This window comes from Schistocerca piceifrons, chromosome 2 (genome assembly GCF_021461385.2).
Source record: "Schistocerca piceifrons isolate TAMUIC-IGC-003096 chromosome 2, iqSchPice1.1, whole genome shotgun sequence".
Taxonomy (NCBI): Eukaryota; Metazoa; Arthropoda; class Insecta; order Orthoptera; family Acrididae; genus Schistocerca; species Schistocerca piceifrons.
In genome coordinates this window covers 1,098,178,237-1,098,196,706 of record NC_060139.1, presented here as the reverse complement: position 1 = coordinate 1,098,196,706, position 18,470 = coordinate 1,098,178,237, and the positions used below count along the sequence as shown (strand labels likewise).

General features: G+C 41.4%; 1 protein-coding gene across 1 annotated transcript in view; it reads right to left on the bottom strand.

The window, feature by feature from the left end:
- LOC124776158 (dynein axonemal heavy chain 3) overlaps window positions 1-18,470 on the bottom strand; it is a 1,197,897-nt gene that overhangs the window by 1,063,166 nt on the left and 116,261 nt on the right. Inside the window, exon 11 of the mRNA XM_047250998.1 lies at window positions 10,454-10,638. Coding sequence (XP_047106954.1) covers window positions 10,454-10,638 — 185 coding nt within the window. The remainder of the gene's footprint in view (window positions 1-10,453; window positions 10,639-18,470) is intronic.

Here is an 18,470-nt window from a genome sequence, read left to right as displayed (position 1 = left end):
TAATGTGACCACTGCCTATTTTTGCTGTCAACCTGCAATAACCACTCACACACAGCAGTTGGCAACACTAGCAGTGGAGGGTATATAAAAAGTGTTGGGAGACGGAAAACAGTGCAGTCGTTGTCGTGATGCAAAATGGAGTGACTTATCTGACGTTCAAAAGACCATGATCATTGGCTTTTAGGCCAAGGGTGGAAGCATTTGTAAACTTGTTGTATGACACCGTGTTTAAAGTATGCTGCGCATGGCAAAATGGCACTACCTAAAATCAGTGCTGAGGCAACTATGATGCACCATGAGCCATAGATGACAGGGGTGAATGACAGTTGCAAAGATGTGTAAGGGCAAACAGACATGGAATTCTCGAGCAACTGACCACCCAGATGAACCAAGGGGCTAAGAACAGTCTCTCCTCTATGACTGTTCAGTGAATGTTGTTGTGTATGGTGCTCTGCAGCTGGTGCCTGGTTCACGCATGCATGTTGACTGCTGTTCACGGTGACAAAGGCTGGAATTTGCAGCAACTGGACATCTAGTAAGAGGCAACAAGGTGAATCACGCTTTATGCCCTGTCAGACAGATGGATATAGGTGGAATGGCACCAAAGAACTGAAAGCAAACATTTTGCACCAATAGTCAGAACGGTCGATACTGGAGGAGGAAGATTTACGGTCTGCGGAATGTTTTCATCATTCTGGAAGGCACAGTGGATCAAAACAAGTAGGCATCTATCCTTGGGGACCTATATTCAATTTGTTTTTCCTTGGCACAACGGTATTACCACCATGACAGTGGAATGTGCTACACAGCTCACAGTGTACTTGCATGGTTTGAAGAGCACCAGTATGAGTTTACTGTACTCCCCTGCCACCAAACTCCCTAGATTTAAACCCAATTATGAATCTGTGGGACCATCTCATTGGGGCTGTTCGCACCACGGATCCTCAACCGAGAAACCCAGCACAGTTGCCCACGGCACTGGAGGAGTATGGCTCTGTATTCCTATCAGTACCTCACTGACTCTATTCCTGTTCATTTCGCAGTGGTACGCACTACAGAAGGTGGTTATTCAAGTTCCTGAAAGGTGGTCACATAAATATAATGGGACAGTGTAAGTGAATATAATAGTCAATGACTAATGGATATCATTTTTCTGACAAGAAGTCTGCAAGTCAACTTATGGATCTATGAGCAATGTGCAATACAACTCTATTATAATGAAAGCATCTACTTACAGTTTTTCTTATAAGACAGGTTAACAAGCATGGAGCTCATTTCCACCTCACTAAGCTCACCAAAGTTTCGTCGGGTGACTGACATTCTAGCAAGTCAAAAATCCTCTCCGAGGGACACCATCTTGACGAAGCACTGTCCGTGCAGGTGGAGAGGTTGTGTATCTGCGCGAGCTGAGTGCTATGCCGCAGGTAGAGGACCTACTGCTGGAATGGCCTCAGCTGATGGATCAGACTAAGAATGTCCCACAACATCTCATCTTCCCTATCCACTCCTAGTCCTACCTACAGAACTGTAACCGAGAAGCTAGACCAGATTAAGATTAAAGGCTTGTCTGGGGCCCCGAGGAGGAAACTACTCAGGGAACAGAGGAAAAAGGAAGGGAAAGAATGGCTTCCTAAAGAAAAGTGGAGGGAATTAAAGGGACTTGAACCTAAGACCCTCAGGAAGAAACTGTCTCAGGTTGAAGGGGATAAGCAGACCCCCACTACGTCAAAGACAGGAAAGACAGGTGGCAAATGGATAAGGGAGGAATCAAAGATTCCCTCCTCCCTGAATAAGTGAGTCCAGAAAAAAACCGAGGCAAGAAATAGGAAAACAGACCTATAGTACGGTTTTTAGGATGGCAGTTATCCCCAAAGGCTGTCCACTGGTGGCCATCACCTCACGGCAGGAGAAATTGGTACAGATGGTCCTGTTTGAAAAGACTGGGGGAGTGGGGGGGAGGGGGCAGGGGGGGGGGCCGCTAGCCCAGGACCCAACTTCAGGAGGGTCTACCCAAATCACGGTGCCCTCATTTTTGTCTGTGAGGGGATGCACAGGGTGGAATGGCTCAAGGACAAGGTGCCCACGATATCCCCGTGGGAAGATGCGAAGCTGCCGGTTAAGATGGCAGCAGAGCTTCTTAAGCCCACAAAGATATAGATATGTGTACCAAAGATCCTTAAGGAAGTCTCTCCTAAGACACTGTTCAGGAAAATAGGGGCCCAGAACCCAAAAGTCTCGACAGAAGATTGGAGAGTGATCGACCAGAAGGTTGCACCAGAAGGACAAACCCTGGTAGTGGCAGTCGGAGAGAAGTGCCTGAAGGCGGTGCAGTAGCAGGACCTGAAATTGTTCTTAGGGTTCTCACAGGTCACTGTCAGGGTTCTCAAAGACCTCAAAGATGGCAGCAAGATGGAGATGGGAGGTGCTGCAGATTAATCTCCAGCACAGTAAAGGGGCCTCTGCTGCCCTGAGTCGCTGCCTGTGGAGGCAGAAAGTGGACGTGGCCCTTACACAAAAACCCTATTTATATACCGTATTTACTCAAATCTACGCCACACTCGAATCTAAGCCACACCTGAAAAATGAGACTCGGAATCAAGGAAAACAATATTTCCCGAATCTAAGCAGCACCTGAAATTTGAGACTCGAAATGCAAGGGGAGAGAAAAGTTTTAGGCTGCACCTCCAAATCGAAACAAAGTTGGTCCATTGTAATATGAAACACAATTTAGGTCGAATGAATGACGATACAGCTACAGTAGTTTGGTTCAAGTCGTAAGCTTAGCAGTTAAGCTTTACCAGGTAGCCATTGCTATGCGTAAGGCACTCTGTCCATATTTATACAGGTACCCTTCCTTTTTCACGTGCTTCGTCTGGTTTGAATTGATTGCTTATTTTTCTTTGATCTAATAAGTGCCGTTCTCTTTGTTATAGGTGTTTACGTTACTCTAAGCTAAAAATGCATAATTGTACTCTGTTATGCATTGTTTGTCGCATTTTGATAATGAGTGTTTACGACCTGTCGCCGCACGCAGTATGTCTTGCTTTTGTGCGCGCTACTGCCGCTTCCAAAAAGAGAGAGAGAGGAATCGTCTCATTAGTGAAACAATGGCAAGAGACTGCTATTTGTTGTTACCACTGCTGCTTTCTTTGATAATAATCAACAAGAAGCAAATAATAGACTGTGTGTGATAGAAGATGTTGTGAAGGAGAGTTTAGCAAAAATTTTTCTTCGTTTGAAAAGCTTTGCAGACACCTCTTTAGTAAATTACATTCTGCACAGAAATTAGAGTCATCTTAGATTTAAAAATCTAGTCAGTTGTAATGCTTCATTTCTGACTGTATCACTATTCAGCGTAAGAATAATACGAATACAAACATGGCATGATATGTATATTCTTCCGCGTTTGCTGTTGTCTCACTCTAGTATCGTAGTTTATTAGGCAGACAGGATTTAAATGAGATAGCAGCAAACACGAAAGAATACATGGCAAAATGTTTATATTTGTATTATTCTTATGGTGAAGAGAATACTGCATGTGATTCACTATTCATAAAAGTTCCTATTAGCAACCATCTCTTGTCACATGTAGGAAAAAATTCAGAACGTAGAGTTGGCCATATTGACAAATATCCCAAACAGTCTTGCCAGTCAGATTTTCGTAGTACAATGAAAGGCTGCTACATTCGAAGATGAATAATACAGAATTTGTATTTACTTCGTTGGATAATGTATGAAAATGCAGTGGTCGAAACTCGGGGTGGAGAAAAAATCTCGTCTTCCACCTTAATTTATTTACTGACGCAGAGGTTTTGGTGCCAGTATTTATCTTTGTGCCTGCAAAGCATGCCTCTGTAGCACTACATATATTCGATGGCAGAAGTTAATTGTGGCGGGACCTACAAACATTTTACAGAACTTCTGCTTACTTTACACTCGATTCTAAGCCACAGGCGCTTTTTTGGATTACAAAAGCTGGAAAAAAAAGTGTGGCTTAGATTCGAGTAAATACGGTAAAGGGAGTGTATCGGGCCTCGGTGGCACTGGAGGTAAGCTGATTTATGTTAGAAATCTAAGAAACTCCAGAACATGCATCTATGTAAGAAATGGAATTTCTTTCATGCAAATGATGGATTTCTGCTCTAGGGACTTATTGATCATTAAAATGCAGCAATGTGAGGAAGACATCACAAGGGAAATTGTTTTGTCCTCAACATACCTTCCTTATGAAAAAAGCTCTCCTCCTCCCTCGGAGGTGAGGAGAATGGTAGAGACTTGCCATTGGCAAGGTGACCAACTGCTGTTGGGATGCGACGCCAATACCCACAACTTAGTGTGGGGCAGCGAGGACACCACCAGCAGAGGTGAGTACCTCCTTGAATCCCTTTTAGCTAACAACTTAGAGGTCCTGAATAGGGGCAATGAACCTACAGTCAGGAATGGCAGACGGGAAGAAGTAACTGACATAACCATTAGTTCCTTGATAATGGGCAGCTATGTCAAACATGTGGTGTTGGAGCCATCCTCATCGGGCCACATGTACATTAAATTCGAGGTTAAAATGGGAATCAGACAAACCATGACCTACAGGAATCCCAGAAAAACAGACTGGGAGACATATAGGAGGGACCTACATTTAGGCTTATCGGAAATTAAAACCTCGATATGCAATCCAGTAGAATTGAAGGAAGTAGCAGATGCTCTTACCTCTGCCATATCAGGACAACTGCACAATCACCAAGAAGTGCACAAATAGGAGTGTGCATTGGTGGAATAACAACTTAGAAATGCAAAGAAAACAGGTACAGAGACTGTTTAATATTGCGAGACGTAAAGGACAATGGGCTAAATATCATGAGGCCCTTGTCAACATCAATCTTGCAATCAGACAAGCAAAGGAGGCATCCTGGAAGGCATTCTGTGAGGAAGCATGGCTGCACAAGCCAGACTGCACATGATTCTCACAAGAGTACCGACCAATCCAGGAGGTACACTGAGGAAGGAGGATGGGGAATATACAAAGACAGCACATGATACACTGGAACTGCTCCTCAAAACTCACTTTCCTCATTATTCTCTGCCGAACAACACGGTCAGGAATGTGATCCCGGAGAGACAATGGTTCTCAGGCACTCGAAGAGAGGACTGGGAATCATCCAAGGAGTGTGTGAACTTTAACAAAATCGAATGGATGGTGGGAACATTCCAACCATTCAAGTCACCTGGCCCAGATGGAATTTTTCCAGCTCTCCTACAACAGGCACGATAGAAGCTCATAAGAGTCCTATGCAGGCTATTCAGGGTTAGCCTAGCAGTAGGAATCATTCCCTATGATTGGAGGGCAGTGAAGGTTGTCTTCAATCCAAAGCCAGGGAGAATTGATTATTCTAAGGCTAAGGATATGAGACCAATCAGTCTGTCCACCTTAATTCTCAAAACATTGGAAAAACTGGTTAATGTATAAGTTGGGGAGAGGAAGCTAAGTAGGGCCCTCTACATTCAAACCAACACGATATCAACCAGGTAAATCATGAGAGTCAGCTCTCCACCAACTCACTGGGAAGGTGAAGGAAGCACTTCACTTCCAAGAAATAGCCCTCTGCATCTTCCTGGATATTGAGGGGCCTTCAGTAACACGGCCTTCGATTCCATGGTAAGGGCAGCAGAGGTGCATCACCTGGGGGCCACTATACGCAGGTGGACCAGGGTTAGGCTGCCCACAAGGAGGAGTTTTGTCCCCTTTATTGTGGAATCTAGTGGTGAATGAACTCATTGAGGGATTAAATTCCAGACATTGCTTCTGCCAAGGACATGCAGATGACCTTGTCATAGTAATACTTGGCTAATTTACTGACACAGTTAGAAACATGGCACAAGGAAGTTTGGACATTGTGCAAAACTGGTGCATCAAACAAGATCTGTTGTGGTGCCAGCTACAAAGAGACATATTCAACACTCAAGTTCAAATCTAAAGCTCTCTGATGAAACTCTACCTGTGAAGGAGATAATGAAATATCCAGGGGTAACCTTAGATGAGAAGCAAACATGGACCCCTTACATTAAGAATATCAGCTTCAAGGCAAAATGTACTCTAGTGAGAACTAGAAAGGCTTGTGGCAAAAACTGGGGCCTAAGCCCCAGGGGTATGCATTGGATATACAACACAGTGGTCAGACCTAGGGTTTCCTATGGGACTGTAGTGTGGTGGAAGAAGGTAGAACTGCAGGTTGCAGCTAAGGAGCTTGTGAAGGTGCAGAGATTGGCCTGCTTAGCCATTGTTGTCATTGTTGTTGTGGCCTTCAGTCCAGACACTGGTTTGATGCAGCTCTCCATGCCACTCTATCCTGTGCAAGCTTCATCATCTCCCAGTACCTACTGCAACCTACATCCTACTGAATCTGTTTAGTGTATTCATCTCTTGGTCTCCCTCTACGATTTTTATTCTCCATACTGCCCTCCAATACTAAATGGGTGATCCCTTGATGCCTCAGAATATGTCCTGTCAAGTGATCCCTTCTCCTAGTCAAGTTGTGCCACAAATTTCTCTTCTCCGCAATTCTATCCAATACTTCATTAGTTATGTGATCTACCCATCTAATATTCAGCATTCTTCTGTAGCACCACATTTCAAAAGCTTCTACTCTCGTCTTGTCTAAACTATTCACCGTCCACATTTCACTTCCCTACATGGCTACACTCCATACAAATACTTTCAGAAACAACTTCCTGACACTTAAATCTATGCTTGACGTTAACAAATTTCTCATTTTCAGAAACGCTTTCCTTTCCATTGTCAGTCTACATTTTATATCCTCTCTACTTTGACCATCATCAGTTATTTTTCTCCCCAAATAGCAAAACCCATTTACTACTTTAAGTGTCTCATTTCCTAATCTAATTCCCTCAGCATCACCTGATTTAATTCGACTACATTCCATTATCGTTGTATTGCTTTTGTTGATGTTCATCTTATATCCTCCTTTCAAGACACTTTCTATTCCGTTCAGCTGCTCTTCCAGGTCCTTTGCTGTCTCTGACAGAATTACAATGTCATCGGCGAACCTTAAAGTTTTTATTTCTTCTCCATGGATTTTAATTCCTACTCCAAATTTTTCTTTTGTTTCCATTACTGCTTGCTCATTATACACATTGAATAACATTGGGGATAGGCTACAACCCTGTCTCACTCCCTTCCCAACCACTGCTTCCGTTTCGTGCCCCTCAACTCCTGATTTGCCATCTGGTTTTTGTACAAACTGTAAATAGCCTTTTGCTCCCTGTATTTTACCCCTGCCACCTTAAGAATTTGAAAGAAAGTATTCCAAATACTAACAAAGAGATAGAGGGGCTGGCCAGTACTTACCTCAGCTCAGTACAGCCGATAGATACACAAGAAACAGAACTGAAAATTTACATTCCTAGCTTTCAGAAGAAATATTCCTTCATCAGGGAGGAGAGGGGAAAGAAAGGGAAGAAGGGAAAGTAGATTCAGTTACTCACAACCCAGGGTATGAAGCAACAGGGAAAGGAAAACAGGAAGGGTAGCAAGGATGGAGGCATGGTTGTTCCATCCTTTCACCAATTAAATTCAATATCTCTTCTCTTACCCAAGGATTTCTATTAGCCATCATCTTTTTACCTACTTGATCTTCTGCTGCCTTCACTATTTCATCTCTCAAAGCTACCATTCTTCTTCTACTGTATTACTTTCCCCCATTCTTGTCTATCGTTCCCTAATGCTCTCCTTGACACCCTCTACAACCTCTGGTTCTGTCAGTTTATCCAGGTCCCATCTCCTTAAATTCCCACCTTTTTGGAGTTTCTTGAGTTTTAATCTACAGTTCATAACCAATAGAGTATGGTCAGAATCCACATCTGGCCCTGGAAATGTCTTGCAATTTAAAACCTGGTTCCTAAATCTCTGTCTAACCATTATATAATCTATCTGAAACCTTCAAGTATCTCATCGCTTCTTCCACATATACAAGCTTCTTTCATGATTCTTGAACCAAGTGTCAGCTATGATTAAGTTATGCTCTGTGCAAAATTCCACAAGGTGGCTTCCTCTTTCATTTCTTACCCCCATTCCATATTCATCTACTACGTTTCCTTCTCTTCCTTTTCCTACTATCGAATTCCAGTCACCAATGACTATTAAATTTTCGTCGCCCTTCACTGCCTGAATAATTTCTTTTATCTCATCATAGATTTTATCATTCTCTTCGTCATCTGCGGAGCTATTTGGCATTATAAACTTGTACCACTATGGTAAGCATGGGCTTCGTGTCTATCTTGGCCACAATATTGCGTTCACTATGCTGTTTGTAGTAGCTTACTCGCATTCCTATTGTTTTATTCATTATTAAACCTACTCCTGCATTAACCCTATTTGATTTTGTATTTATAACCCTGTATTCACCTGGTCAGAAGTCTTGTTCCTCCTGCCACCGAACTTCACTAATTCTCACTATATCTAACTTTAACGCAACCTTTCCCTTTTTAAACTTTCTAACCTACCTATCCGATTAAGGGATCTGACATTCCACACTCCAACCCGTAGAACGCCAGTTTTTTTTCTCCTGATAACAATGTCCTCCTGAGTAGTCCCTGCCCAGAGATCAGAATGGGGGACTATTTTACCTCCGGAATATTCTACCCAAGAGGACGCCATCATCATTTAACCATACAGTAAAGCTGCATAGCTGCATGCCCTTGGGAAAAATTATGGCTGTACTTTCCCCTTGCTTTCAGCCGTAACAGGCAGAATTAACAGCACACCAACTGCTGGAATGGAAGCCATGCTGGACATGCCTCCACTACACTTTTGGGTCAAGATGGAGGCAGCATATGGGGCACACAGACTTAAAACTGGCAAAAACTGGGTCTCATCCAGATATCCAGAATCACACACTAACATAGTGAGTGAGGTAAATATAGGAATGCCTGGGTAAATGCCTGCCGACTATATAATAACTCCCAACTGCTTCGAAAAGCCTTACAATATAATAACTGCAAGCAGGGAGCAGTGGGAAAAAACAGTCCCAACATGGCTGGAGGGCATTATCTCTCCAGGAAAACTGGCCTCTGTATTCGAAGCTGAAATTACTGCAATCAGGGCATGTGTGGAGGAGAATATGTATAGACGCTACAAGGGCCGTAGCATCCACATCTATTCAGACAGCCAGGCACCTTTGAAATCATTGGCAGCTCCTGCAACACGATCTAAGATTGTTGCAGAATGCCACATGGTTCTGGTGGATCTAGGGGGAAGCAATAGGGAAAATCTAGTATGGGTCCCTGGCCACTCAGGGATCTGTGGCAATGAACAAGCCAACAGATTGGCTAGGATGGGGCAACAACTCCATTCATTGGACAGGAACCTGTCCTGACAATCAGCAAGGCTATGATCAAATTAGAATTACAGAATTGGCTTAGGAAACAGCATGTAGGATATTGGACCAAGGTCCATAAACGAAAACATGGTAAGGTAATGATGCCCAAGCCATGTTTTAAAAGAAACTCTGTAATCCTGGGATTGAACAGGAAAGAGATCAAACTCATGACAGGACCGATGACAGGCCATGGGAATTTAAAAAAAAACACCTACACACAATGGGTATAATGGAAGAGGACCCTAAATGCAGGATCTATGATGAGGGTGAAGAAACTGCATCACACCTAATCTTTGAATGCATGGCACTGGAGAGTACAAGATACAGAATCTTCGGGACAACTAGACCTGAACAAATTGTGTCCAACAAAAAACTGGTAGAGGGCACTATTTAATGGCTGTAGTTGGCTTTACAAGACATACAGGGAGCAATACTGCACAATAAACGTATTTTCGGTGTGGGCAGTGGTGGGTTATACATAAGCTGTTTTAGCTTCCCTGTTAAAATCAAATCAAATCAAAATCAAATCAACTCAAAAATAATCTGAACAACTAATTGAAAAGTGGCCTTGACTGAAAACTTTTGCAAGTCTTACACAAGTCATTAACATTCAATGACGTGGCTTCGATTCACTGATCCTATCAGTCACAAAATAAGAAATATTTTAGCATTATTTATTTTTTAACATTCTATCAACTGAAGTCATTTATGACAGGCACCATTTCAATTTGGTCCAAGACCAAGAAGGAAAAACTGTCTTTGCTTTCCCCATGATGATGAATTCTGGCAACCACCTCTTGCAAAAAATATTTAAAACACTTTACAGACATTTTCTTGAGATTTATAAACATCCACATGAAAAGACTGCTTGCCTTAATAGTGTTTTAGTTCTATAATACACATTTTTCTTTTGTGGAATCTGGTATGATATTCAAGAGCTACTCTGAAGATATTTTGAAGATGTTTACTTTTGCTGCAGTTTTAAAGTGTGACGTTTAAATGAAAATAAATAAATCAATCAATCAATCAAATTCTTTGAATATAGCATATTATGGGTTTACCTGAAAGAATAGCATGATCCATCAGAAAGAGTACATTCTCTGCTGATATACGAATCTGCTCTTTCAAATTAAACATCGTAACATCTCTGCACTCAATTATGTAGTTATTTAGCTCTACTAATTCTGCTGTTGTCTTAGGCATTTCTCGGACTCTATCAGACATCTCATCAAAAACAGCACATATTCTGAAATAACAAATTTCTGTTAAACACATTCAAACGGCACAAGATTTTTTAACAAAGTATTAAGAAAATATACCATAACCACTACACCAGTATTCATGTTATGGACAGCTCTTTTACATTTATTCAAATAATTTAAAATGGCCAATGGTATAATTAAAATGCTAATTTTCACTATAGTTATGTAGTTTCAAAAATCAAGTCCCATACATTGTATCTACTTAATAGCTGACAATTTTTGTGGATTATCATTAACAAGTCAACACAACCCCAAAGCAATTGATGAAAGTAAACAGATTAGTTTCTACAGGCATTCTTCGGTACTAAATAGATTAACAGAACAGATTAAGAGAAACAGCTGTCATCTGGACATCTGTCATTTGGTTCTCATAAACCGTGCCAAAAAAGTTAGCAGTCTCCCAAAGAAAATATTGACCTGCTTCCTTGAATTATAATTACTGTTCTGCGTAGACAACACTGGCACAAGTAAGTACTTATTCAATATCATACCAGTAACATACAGGTGAGCATAAATCACTGAAAAATTCCACACTATCTAACAGTACATTATATCAATCACTTTGTCTAGATCAAGAGCAAAACAAATCTTTGTTCGATAGAAGGGTGGCCACAAAGAGAAGCAATACAGCTAAAGTCAATAACTTAACTTGTTTAAGAATCAGAAACAAATACACACACTTGAATCAGTTGTTTCCTGTGCCTGTATCGCCAAAGGCAGCTCGAATTGTGCAGCCCTCTGATCCAAGTGTATCTACTTTGGATATCATTATTAACACCTCTCTTCTCCATCTTATGTGAAAGCAATCATATCCATTACATACAATTGCATAATGACCAGATTCAATTATTAAAACAGAATGTTAGGGATTGAATAACAATGACACTGTTTATTTAATTATATGGCATTCAAATAATAAAATACATAAAAATAAATCAATCACAGTATATTATTTGTGCTGAGAGGTGCCAACAGGAACTGAACAAGTGGAGCACATGAGATGAACATGGGGAAAGTGAGGGGAAGGGAGGGCTGAAATAGCAGAAGAGTGTATGGGAATACAATGCCAGGCAAAAGTCATCCTGGCCTGATGTTTCGCTCATATTTATATAAGTTTCATCTGCTCCATCTAAAGCATTCAACCTCAAATAGTGCCTCTATTGTTCCATAAAAACACGGGAGAACTGCCGGATATCAGTAACGTCCTGCCACAATATTTCAGCACAGAGTATTCTGGCCATCTTCAGGTGAGTGCCACTGTAGTGGTACTGGCGAGAACGTGATGAGCTCCACTATTTAAAGCCATACTGAGGTGACATTGCGCATACGCTGCTCAGCGTGCGCATTCATAATGGCTCTGTGCGGTGCGCCTCGCACCCTCCACTGTGAAAGGCTGGCGTATCAGTATCAGGTCGATTTCCATCTTTATGCAGATAACTACGTCGACTACGAAGTTTCTCTATAACAGGATTCCAAGCAGGGCTTAGCTGATAACCGTTATCTTGATTGATGAGAGTCTTGTTGTCAGACAATCTTATTTCCACAGATTCACTGATAATCGAGCTCCAAGGGTTTGATGTATGGGCCAAAATTTTTGTGTTCTTGTAATTCATGGAATGGTCTGTGGAAATACAATGTTCAGCGATTGCGGACTTGGTGGGTTGGAGAAGGCGAGTATCCCGTTGGTGTTCCACAGTGCGTTCCTGCACAGTTCGTGTTGTTTGCCCTATATATGATTTGCCGCATTCACACGGAATTTTGTAAACACCTGGTTTACGCAGGTCCAGGTCATCTTTAACGAATCCCACCAGTGATGAAATTTTGGAAGGAGGTCGAAAGATGACCCTCACTTGATACATTATCAATATTCTGCCTATCTGTGAAGAAATATTCCCAATAAATGGTAGATAAACAGTCGACCTGAAGGCCTCTTCCTCTTCCTTGTTCCATCGTTTGTAGGTCTTCATCACTCTGTTCTCTTGCCTAGGTGAAAAGCCATTCTTCAAAAATACTTTTTGCAGGTGTTCCAGTTCCGCTTGAAGACTGTCGGCGTCAGAGATAGTATGGGCACAGTGGATCAAGGTTTTGAGAACACTCATTGTTTGTGTGTGGATGGTGGCAACTAGTAGCTTGTAGATACAGGTCTGTATGAGTGGGCTTTCTGTACACCAAGTGACCAAGTGTGCCATGACTCTTCCGTCGCACCAAGACGTCTAAAAATGGCAGACAACCATCTTTCTCTATCTCCATGGTAAACTTGATGTTTTCATCTATGGAGTTCATGTGACGTAAAAATTCTTGGAGATGGTCCAGACCATGAGGCCACACTATAAAAGTGTTGTCAACGTACCGCCAAAATGTTGTTGTTGTTGTTGTGGTCTTCAGTCCTGAGACTGGTTTGATGCAGCTCTCCATGCTACTCTATCCTGTGCAAGCTTTTTCATCTCCCAGTACCTACTGCAACCTACATCCTTCTGAATCTGCTTAGTGTATTCATCTCTTGGTCTCCCTCTACAGTTTTTACCCTCCACGCTGCCCTCCAATACTAAATTGGTGATCCCTTGATGCCTCAGAACATGTCCTACCAACCGATCCCTTCTTCTGGTCAAGTTGTGCCACAAACTTCTCTCCTCCCCAATCCTATTCAATACCTCCTCATTAGTTATGTGATCTACCCATCTAATCTTCAGCATTCTTCTGTAGCACCACATTTCAAAAGCTTCTATTCTCTTCTTGTCCAAACTATTTATCGTCCATGTTTCACTTCCATACATGGCTACACTCCATACGAATACTTTCAGAAATGACTTCCTGACACTTAAATCACTACTGGATGTTAACAAATTTCTCTTCTTCAGAAACGCTTTCCTTGCCATTGCCAGCCTACATTTTATATCCTCTCTACTTCGACCATCATCAGTTATCTTGCTCCCCAAATAGCAAAACTCCTTTACTACTTTAAGTGCCTCATTTCCTAATCTAATTCCCTCAGCATCACCGGACTTAATTAGACTACATTCCATTATCCTTGTTTTGCTTTTGTTGATGTGCATCTTATATCCTCCTTTCAAGACACTGTCCATTCCATTCAACTGCTCTTCCAAGTCCTTTGCTGTCTCTGACAGAATTACAAGGTCATCGGCGAACCTCAAAGTTTTTACTTCTTCTCCATGAATTTTAATACCTACTCCAAATTTTTCTTTTGTTTCCTTTACTGCTTGCTCAATATACAGATTGAACAACATCGGGGAGAGGCTACAACCCTGTCTTACTCCCTTCCCAACCATTGCTTCCCTTTCATGTCCCTCGACTCTTATAACTGCCATCTCGTTTCTGTACAAATTGTAATTAGCCTTTCGCTCCCTGTATTTTACCCCTGCCACCTTTAGAATTTGAAAGAGAGTATTCCAGTCAACATTGTCAAAAGCTTTCTCTAAGTCTACTAATGCTAGAAACGTAGGTTTGCCTTTCCTTAATCTTTCTTCTAAGATAAGTCGTAAGGTCAGTATTGCCTCACGTGTTCCAGTGTTTCTACGGAATCCAAACTGATCTTCCCCGAGGTTGGCTTCTACTAGTTTTTCCATTCGTCTGTAAAGAATTCGTGTTAGTATTTTGCAGCTGTGACTTATTAAGCTGATAGTTCGGTAATTTTCACATCTGTCAACACCTGCTTTCTTTGGGATTGGAATTATTATATTCTTCTTGAAGTCTGAGGGTATTTCGCCTGTTTCATACATCTTGCTCACCAGATGGTAGAGTTTTGTCAGGACTGGCTCTCCCACGGCCATCAGTAGTTCCAATGGAATATTGTCTACTCCAGGGGCCTTGTTTCGACTCAGGTCTTTCAGTGCTCTGTCAAACTCTTCACGCAGTATCGTATCTCCCATTTCATCTTCATCTACATCCTCCTCCATTTCCATAATATTGTCCTCAAGTACATCGCCCTTGTATAGACCCTCTATATACTCCTTCCACCGTTCTGCTTTCCCTTCTTTGCTTAGAACTGGGTTTCCATCTGAGCTCTTGATATTCATACAAGTGGTTCTCTTATCTCCAAAGGTCTCTTTAATTTTCCTGTAGGCGGTATCTATCTTACCCCAAGTGAGATAGGCCTCTACATCCTTACATTTGTCCTCTAGCCATCCCCGCTTAGCCATTTTGCACTTCCTGTCGATCTCATTTTTGAGACGTTTGTATTCCTTTTTGCCTGTTTCACTTACTGCATTTTTATATTTTCTCCTTTCATCAATTAAATTCAATATTTCTTCTGTTACCCAAGGATTTCTACTAGCCCTCGTCTTTTTACCTACTTGATCCTCTGCTGCCTTCACTACTTCATCCCTCAAAGCTACCCATTCTTCTTCTACTGTATTTATTTCCCCCATTCCTGTCAATTGCTCCCTTATGCTCTCCCTGAATCTCTGTACAACCTCTGGTTCTTTTAGTTTATCCAGGTCCCATCTCCTTAAATTCCCACCTTTTTGCAGTTTCTTCAGTTTTAATCTACAGGTCATAACCAATAGATTGTGGTCAGAGTCCACATCTGCCCCTGGAAATGTCTTACAATTTAAAACCTGGTTCCTAAACCTCTGTCTTACCATTATATAATCTATCTGATACCTTTTAGTATCTCCAGGGTTCTTCCATGTATACAACCTTCTTTCATGATTCTTAAACCAAGTGTTATGATTATGTTGTGCTCTGTGCAAAATTCTACCAGGCGGTTTCCTCTTTCATTTCTGTCTCCCAATCCATATTCACCTACTATGTTTCCTTCTCTCCCTTTTCCTACACTCGAATTCCAGTCACCCATGACTATTAAATTTTCGTCTCCCTTCACAATCTGAATAATTTCTTTTATTTCATCATACATTTCTTCAATTTCTTCGTCATCTGCAGAGCTAGTTGGCATATAAACTTGTACTACTGTAGTAGGTGTGGGCTTCGTGTCTATCTTGGCCACAATAATGCGTTCACTATGCTGTTTGTTGTAGCTTACCCGCATTCCTATTTTCCTATTCATTATTAAACCGCCAAAATGCTGTTGGTTTAAAAGATTGGCCACCAGGGGAGACAAAGGACTCCCCATGGCGACACTGTCAGATTTTGTCAGATTTTAAGACTACTGTATCCACATCTGCTCGTAAGTTATGGAGGGCTATCCTCTCCATGGGCGAGATGTTATTCTTCATTGGTGCACCCCTGGTCAATACACGGCAAGACTCTCGACGAACTTCCTCTGCTTCATCTGTATCAGACGGTGTACAGGTTCTTCGAACTTCAAATTTTACGAACAATCTGACGGTGTCGCCATGGGGAGTCCTTTGTCTCCCGTGGTGGCCAATCATTTTAGGCACACGACTCTGCCACATTTAAACTGACAGTATTTTGGCGGTACCTTGATGACACTTTAATAGTGTGGCCTCATGGTCTGGACTGTCTCCAAGAATTTTTACATCACATGAACTCCATGCATGAAAACATGAAGTTTACCATGGAGATAGAGAAAGATGGTTGTCAGCCATTTTTAGACGTCTTGGTGCGACAGAAGAGTGATGGCACACTTGGTCACTCAGTGTACAGAAAACCCACTAATACAGACCTGTATCTACAAGCTACTAGTTGCCACCATCCAGCACAAACAATGGGCGTTCTCAAAACCTTGATCCACCGTGCCCATACTATGTCTGGCGCCGGCAGTCTTCAAGCGGAACTGGAACACCTGCAAAAAGTATTTTTGAAGAATGGCTTTTCACCCAGGCAAATGAACAGAGTGATGAAGACCTACAAACGACGAAACAAGGAAGAGGAAGAGGCTCTCAGGTCGACTGTTTATCTACCATTTATTGGGAATATTTCTTCACAGATAGGCAGAATATTGATAATGTATCAAGTGAGAGTCATCTTTCGACCTCCTTCCAAAATTTCATCACTGGTGGGATTCGTTAAAGATGACCTGGACCTGCGTAAACCAGGTGTTTACAAAATTCCGTGTGAATGCGGCAAATCATATATAGGGCAAACAACACAAACTGTGCAGGAACGCACTGTGGAACACCAACGGGATACTCGCCTTCTCCAACCCACCAAGTCCGCAATCGCTGAACATTGTATTTCCACAGACCATTCCATGAATTACAACAACACAGAAATTTTGGCCCATACATCAAACCCTTGGAGCTCGATTATCAGTGAATCTGTGGAAATAAGATTGTCCGACAACAAGATTCTCATCAATCAAGATAACGGTTATCAGCTAAGCCCTGCTTGGAATCCTGTTATAGAGAAACTTCGTAGTCGACGTAGTTATCTGCATAAAGATGGAAATCGACCTGATACTGATACGCCAGCCTTTCACAGTGGAGGGTGCGAGGCGCACCGCACAGAGCCATTATGAATGCGCACGCTGAGCAGCGCATGCACAATGTCACCTCAGAAGTCTTTAAATAGCGGAGCTCAGCGCGTACTCGCCAGTACTACTACAGTGGCACTCACCTGAAGATGGCCAGAAGACTCTGTGCTGAAATATCGTGGCAGGACGTTACTGATATCCGGCAGTTCTCCCGTGTTTTTATGGAACAATCAGTAAGCCGGGAAAGCTTTAAACATCACAGTGCCTCTATTATTTAAAAATGCAGTCGATGGGCAATACCTCATTTACATGTTTCAATAATAAAAAAAATTTAATTAAATCTGATTATACTTCGTTCTCTCTTTCTTTAGTGTGTCAGATCCAGAATTTGAGCACGTGAAAAAATGAACTTACAACAAGCGTACAGGGTGTGGTGTTTAAATCTGACAAATGGAACATTTAAAAAAAAAACTAACTTATTACATCCAAATACAAATGAAAATCCTTTCACATATAAGTAATGGTATCTTCCAAGAGTAGCATTATTCAATGTAACCCCATTCAGCCACAATGACAGCCTCAAATCGTGTCCTGAAGTGATTGCATGCATTCTTCAAATCAGCACTGCTCATATTTGCGAATGCTACTTCGACAATAGTGTGTTGAGATGCGACATTTGGGTGCCTCGTGTTGTTCGTAATGCTTTCAACTATGCTCAAAACATAGCAGTCGAGAGGGCTTAAATCCGGGATATTCGGGGGCCAGGACACCTTTGATCAGAACATGTCAACATTAACCAAGTTTTGGACTAAATGGCTTGTATGAGCCAGTGCACCATCCTGTTTGTGACTAAGCAAGCTGGGATAATTTTAATTCCCCTCTTTTTTTCCATCTGCCTCTTTAATTTTTTTAACTAATCACCACTAACACATGTGAATATAATCTGTATTTTCATAATAGAGAAAGGTTGACCCTCAGTTTTAAAGAATATAACACCAGATCTAATTTTGTGCTTATTTTTATGTATGTGATTGATTTTCTAATTTATTTTGGCTAATCCTTTTTAGTACCTTTTGTTATAGGGTGAAATCAGTAATTGTTTTGTAACTTAAATTCCACTGTTGACGTATAAACAAATATAAATTCTGTACTAGTTATAAACATTTGAAAGACAAAGTATTGATAATCTTAAAGTATTTATTTTGCTCTATTCGAAAACATGTTAGCAAAGCCAGCCCTTCATTAATTCCAAAGTAATTATCAGTTTTGTCAAATGTATTGTCTACATAACAATGTATGTTAATTTCATCATTTAAACAAATAATTTGGCCTAAACCTTGTAGTAGAAGAAACTGTTAAAAAGACAGAATTTTTCGATGTATTCAGTTAATTTAATGAGTTAAGTTTTAATTGTTATTTCTGTAAATTTAACTTTAAATAATGTGTAGTTTCAGGGCCTATTAT